At 42.0% G+C, this 6,730-nt stretch overlaps 1 protein-coding gene across 1 annotated transcript; it reads right to left on the reverse strand.

Annotated features, from left to right (window-relative positions):
- Positions 1-690: 690 nt before the first annotated feature.
- On the reverse strand, positions 691-6,479 carry LOC139954507 (monocarboxylate transporter 12-like). Its single transcript, XM_071954333.1, has 4 exons — positions 6,253-6,479; positions 3,996-4,142; positions 2,529-3,392; positions 691-2,115 (listed from the first exon to the last, which is right to left on the reverse strand). The coding sequence occupies exons 1-4, from the start codon at positions 6,461-6,463 to the stop codon at positions 1,988-1,990; spliced, it is 1,350 nt and encodes a 449-aa protein (XP_071810434.1). The 5' UTR covers positions 6,464-6,479; the 3' UTR covers positions 691-1,987.
- Positions 6,480-6,730: the final 251 nt, after the last annotated feature.

Consider the following 6,730-nt stretch of genomic DNA (forward strand, 5'->3'; position numbering starts at 1 on the left):
ATCCAGACGTAGTGTAAGGGGCCAGACTACACATTTTCTATTCAAATATCGGCCCTCGATTGACGTAACCAACAGCGCCCTCTCGGGTCGGGCTTATTTTTAAAATTGTAAATAGCATGGAAACTAATTTTTTTTAAACCTTAGTTAATTGTTTGTTCATATTCCACTCATCAAAAGACATTTTTGTGACAAAAGCTTTATTGTGACAAAATACAACTTACATGTGACTTTAAGGCTTTTCGCATTATTCTAATACACGTGGCTACTTTATAAAACTCCCTCACAAATGACTTGTAGTTAAATAAATATATTCATCCCATTTTCGACAGACTTGGGTGGTTGACACTCAAGTTTCGGCAAGCACCCCTCAAATCAAACAGGTTCCGAACCTGGCTCACACGTACTATAAATAGTGGAAGAGCAAATCACCCCACTGTTTAATGCAGAACTAATAGGTACAAGAACAGTTCTATTCCCAGCTTAAAGGCACACGTTGCCTTGGATCGGTCTAGTTGGTCTTTGAAAAGCGTTTGTAACCGTTTGTTATGGGTAGAAAGATGTTTTAAATGTAGATTACAATGATCCACACAAACATGCCTCGAAATTACATGGCTTTCCTTTTACCCCGTCGACTAACACGGTCGGCCATTTATGGGGGTCAAATTGTTGACTTCCAAAAACGGCCGACCGTGTTAGTTCGCCCAGTAAAAGGAAAACCACAAAACTCTTCGTTTCAGCGTTACTCGCAATTTTTACTGAATTAAAATACTGTAGCTCATGAGACAATTCAACGCCATCGGGTAATAAACAAATAAAATTTAAGTTTAATAATTGAAGAGGAAAACAAAAATGACTCCTGAATCAGTCCACAGGATGTTTTTTTAACAATCTATACATCATCTCGTCGGACAGGTATTCAAAAACTTAACAAATGCTCCACATCACAGAGTTTGACTCCGTTTCACTGTGTAGGCTGATTCCCAGCATTCATCCTTATACACAGGCGACTTGATCGGTCCTGAACTTCTGATGCTTCAAGTTGGTACGCCGCATTATTCATAAGGAAGCAGAAGCCCTGTAAGTGCTAATGGCATGAACCAATTGTATACATTTTCTTCCTTCTTATCTTGTTTTTGTTTTCGTTGTTATTTGTGGTAGGTGTGGCGGTTTCAACTTTCCGCCGTGTTCAGTTTTCCGAATGACCAAATACGGTAACATTACGTCATGCGATGCCTGCGCACAGCAAGCGAAAGTAGTAAATTTGTAGTGTCGTATTGAGTCATCCGTGTTACTCTCCGGTAGCTGTCATGGCGGCGTCCACGAGTACAACGAGCGGCGAACGCGTGGATCGTATGAGAGAATTTGGTGTGAAGACCAAGCAAATTATCCTGTATTTAACCAGTGGCAGTGTGACCTGCTTAAAGTTGTACACATGAATACGTGTAAAGATGGGACAAGAGAATGTGACTAAACAGAAAAGAATCGTAATAAATAGAAACAATTTGGGGTCACTGAGAGAACTACAGTACTCGCCAGGAAACTCGCGGCGGTATAATTGTCTGACTACGTCACCCGGACAACTGAGCACGCCGGAAAGCCAAAACCGTTCGAACAACGTGCTGAAATATCCGGCTACGTCACCCGGAAAACTGAACACGGCGGAAGACTGAAACCGCCACACCGGGTTTAGGGCATAAATTAGTTGGTTGCTGTTCACTCAATAGATCCGCAGCTAGCATTGGTCTTGTTCTCGCTTTGTTAGTTGTTCATATATGAAAAACAACAGGATTGAAATCAGCATGACTTGATCGGTCCTGAACTTCTGATGCTTCAAGTTGGTACGCCGCACTATATACGGAAGCAGAAGCCCTATGAGGGCGTATGGCATGAACCAATTGTAATCATTTTCTTCGTTCTTATCTTGTTTTCGTTGTTATTTGGGGCCGGGTTTAGTTAGTTGGTTGCTGTCCAATCCATAGATCCGCAGCTAGCATTTGTCTTGTTCTCGCTTTGTTATTTGTTCATATATGAAAAACAACAGCATCGAAATCAGCATGATGCCACTGTACATAATGAGAGCCGCTTGAAAACTTCCTGTCCATTCGTAAATCAACCCTGAAAGCAAACAACGGAAAAACATGACATAGTTTTCATTTAATTGTGTGTTTTATTGTGATAGTCAAGTTTCAGTTCCCGTCAGTGTGTTTTTCGCCCACTGTAAGGTGGTCTATAATGAGTCCCCATGACTCAGAATTGTATTACTTTGTTGCTTTCGGGAGGGAAAAGCGTCATGGTCAAGGTTGCAGAACTGGCAAAAAGAAGGTGGCAGGTTTGATACCAGTTTAGCTAACCGCTGATTTCACAATGACTAGAATAAGTATTGTCTCTTGTAAGTTAATCAAATCAACATGTACTTGGTTGTATAATTCATAATCATAATCGAAGTCATTGAGATGGGTTAGATATTACATTTCGAAATAAAACAAAAAAGATTTAAAACTATGTCACACGTGCTTAATAACACCAACCTGTTAGCAATCCACCTCCCATCCCACAAAATCCACCTATAAGTGCCTGCCAGCACACCACAGCTACGAGCCGATCAACGGACGTCAAAAACCGTACAAGGACGTCATGTGACTGCGATGTAATGCCTTGTCCTAGTCCAATGAAACCCGTAACGATCATCTGCACATGGAACGGTACCGTGAAAGCTTCGGTGAGGTACGAGGCAGTCATGAGGACGCAGCCAAGATAAACCCATGTGCATGTATGAAGCTTGAACCGGGTGCGATCCGACAAAGGAGCTGCGAACTTGCCGATGAAGTATCCAATCCCGAATGATGTTGGTAACAGTGAAGCTTGGTTACTGCTCAGCCCCTGGAATATACCGTGTGACACCATGTACACTATCCACCCACTGAAGCAGACATCATAGCAGCTCATTGCCGCGGTAAGAAATATAAATCTTGTGTTTGCCAGTAATTTAAAGTCCATGGATATAAAGAGACGCTGGATGTTCCCCTTTATCGTCAACCATTTTCCATGATGAGATTTGGAAGAAGGAATGTCGTCTCCCTCCGTTGAAATGTCGTCTCCCTCCGCTGCATCGTCTGTTACCTTTTGGTACTGTTCAGTATCTGTTGGTGATGCTACTGCAGGAGCTTTTAGCAATGCACCGCACACAACAAGGTTGGAAGTAATACCACCCATTATCAGCATGGTTCCTCGCCAGCCGTATGTATCCAGAAGTATCTGTGTCAGGGGACCATACACGATCATCGAGATTGGTATACTTGATAATGCTATTGCAATAGCAACGGAATAGTTATCACTGAAGTAGCACCCCAGAAAACCAAAGAAGGGGAAAATACTCGAAGCTTTACCAAGACCTGCAAAGAAAAACATTTATCAGATCGATTAGCTAAAAGTGTCATTGAAAACTAACGATTTATAGAAGATGAGGAAATCGCGATCTGATTGCATTGGAAATTGGCGTTTTCTGGTGTTGCTGCTTCTGCTGTTAATGCGATTGCTTCTGCTGCTACTGTTGTGCTGCTGGTTTCGTTGCTGCTGTTGCTGTTGCTGCTATTTTTGCTCCTGCTGACACTGCTGCTCCTTGTGCTGTTGCTGATGTTGCTGCTTTTTTTTTTCTAAAAACATGACACTTGAACCAGTCTACAAAATGGATTTTTACAATCAATGCATCCTCTCAAATGAAATCAAAAACTAACCAAAGCTCCACAGTGTTTGCCTCCATTTTACCGCATTTTACCTATGCCGTAGCTGTTTTTTTTTAAACAAACAGAATAATTAAACGGAAACGATGGCGAACAATGTACTGCGCATGAACATTAAGAGATGGTTTAAATGTAAATCTTAGAGAGAAAGGTGGTAACAACACAATTGGAACCTCAAATCTTCCACCGGCCCTTTGGAATTCGAATGAAATATTAAAACAAATCGTCAGCATGAGTTAAATCATGTATTCTTACCAGAAAGAATGACAATGGAAAGTGTTAACTGTAACACTGTAGTCGACTGCGAGCCGATGATGAAGCCAGCCGACCCCATTACTCCACCGACGATAACAACGCAGCGTCTGCTGCTAACAAGACGATCAATGCTGGCAACAAAAGGACCTGCATCCAAATAGAAATGCACCAAAACATCTGAGGGTATGTTAGACCCGAACCGGTTTAACTTCTACGAGCAGCAGGGGGTGGTCGTAAAAATAATAATAAACTTGCGTTCAGACAGCACTGAGTTAAACCCGATCCGGTTTATCTTTGGTTTTAAGAGGTCAAAGCAAACGCGACCCCGTTACTCTAACATCCTGTTTATTGGCCTGTTCATTGGTCACCGTGTGTTTACATAATGATTACGGAGGTCAATGGGTCGTCTGTCGTGGTATTTTGTATTCTGTTCACACACTGTGTTAAAAGATAAACCCGACGGTCTAAAGATTAAGCCCTCCCTGGACGGTTTATCTTTTGTGGGTTGAACTCGATTCGGACTAACTTTAGAACCGTTCAGACACACATAGTTGAACTCGATCGGGTGTAACCATGAGTTAAACCAACTTTCCGAACGACCCGCAAAACCGCAGAGTAACAAAAACAGCAGGATTAGATCTCTTTGTACAGAAGGTGTGGTACCGCCAGACTGCCTTCGTGTAAAGTTGAATCATTGGAGACTAGAACTGCGAATATACACGTTTTCATTTACCGTATTGTGGTGTTTCACGGAAACATCATGGCATATTTTTACATTTTGTGACTCTCCGGTCACTAGCGGTGGTTCAAAATTTGGGTATCAGCACACGAGGGTGGTTGGTATTCAATTGTGTTTTTCGATTTGGTGGGCACAAGTGTACACAATTTTTATCAAGTCTCCAAAAAAGTTGTTTTTTTCTGTATAATATCCATACGACATACGACACCATAGTTGAGTGAATAACCAAGTGCGCACGCGCAAACTCACATACGAAGGTATGTGGGTGATTACGAGGTGTCGTTAAACGACCGCGGTACCGAGGGTTCAACTTTTGAAGTCCCATCGTTCAAGCTCCTTCTCTTCAAGTGCGAGTACGACAACTGGCGTGTACTGACACAACATTGGTTAAATTGTTAAGCACAACAACTTATTACGAGTCAGTCCTCGATTATACAGTAGCCTACGTTTGTTAGTAATCCAAACAACTTTGTTGTTTACCTACATTTTCTAGAACACTCATCACTTCCAAACTGAACTTGACAAACTGAACTGAGTCTTTGTGTGCATGCCCTTGGGAATAATAATTTACGTGTCAATATAACACTCTAATTGAACATGGAAATTGAAGTGCAAACAGTGCAGGCTCCCCTGACAACTTTATTTTTCGAACCGTGTTGAACGTTAACTGCATTGCTTAGGTGATTTCCATAGGAAAACTAAAGGAATCTTTTTATATCAATGACCACAAGTGATCGCTTTAGTTGGGTTTTTCTCTATTCTTATTTGGGCCTTTCTATAGTTGTTTCCCCCCGGTTTAAAGCAGAGAAAACTACTAAGCCTATAAAAAGAAACCTGTTGGGCTCTCTAAACCGAACAAATTTCTTCTGAACTAGAACATTAACCCCGTAAAGGCTGAGGACCCCCATGGCTGAGGTCTTTCCTTTGATATTTTTCCCGGGTATTTTCAATACGTAAGGTATGGGCTTGTATGGGATTGTCCGTAAGTGTTTCTCTATACCCATTTAGTCGTTTGCATATTTAACCAATGTGAATGCCCACATTTTCCTCACATGAGACCGGTGTTGGCCTTTGCATTAATCTGTCCAATCATGCATATTCTACCCACATTGGATTGCCCACATTTTCCTCATATGGGATTACCCACATTTTCCCCATATGGGACACTGCATACTTGGCCCATATTGGATTGCCCACATTTTTCCCAGAAGAGGCCCATACAAAGCCACTGCATAATCTGCCCAAATGGGATTGCCCAAATTTTCCCAATATGATGCCCATACTTGCCCTTACATATTCTGCCTATATTTTTCTTATGTAATACAGATGGGATACTGCATATTTTGCCTGTTAGGGCCGACTATGGGAATATTCCCTACAGCCCACACCACGTAAGGGCCATTTGCACCACTTGGCCCCGGCCCATTATGATCTTTATATTTCCCATACGGGCCCCATATGGGCCTGCTTCATGAGTAAGGTGAATGTTATGCAGTACAAGGTCTGTAAGTTTCTTACCGGAGAGGAGACTCATTGAGTTATACAGAACGGCAATCCAACCAATTATCCACACGTCACTATTGAAGTCATTCTGCATGGCTAGGAGGAGAACACCCAAAGCCTTCAGATTTCCGAACGTTATGAAAAGGGTGGCAAATGTTGCGCCCACAACGACCCACCCCCAAGGGTCCCTGTCCTGGTGATGAACTGTTCTTCGTTGAGAAGCCATAGAGAACAGCTGAGTTGCTCAATTATAAATGACACCTGTTACAACAAAATCAAAACGTAAGAATTGCAATAGCTTGTACGTGATTTGAGGTATCAATGTGGTTTGCGGTAACACCATGTGTGTATCCGTGTAGCCCTTTTGTTTGATATTTAAAGGAACACGTTGCCTTGGATCGGACGAGTTGGTCTATAAAAAGCGTTTGTAACCGTTTGTTATTAAATGCATGGTAGAAAGATGTTTCCAAAGTAGAATACAAAATTTTCCTCT

Source organism: Asterias amurensis, chromosome 2 (assembly GCF_032118995.1).
Source record: "Asterias amurensis chromosome 2, ASM3211899v1".
Taxonomy (NCBI): domain Eukaryota; kingdom Metazoa; phylum Echinodermata; class Asteroidea; order Forcipulatida; family Asteriidae; genus Asterias; species Asterias amurensis.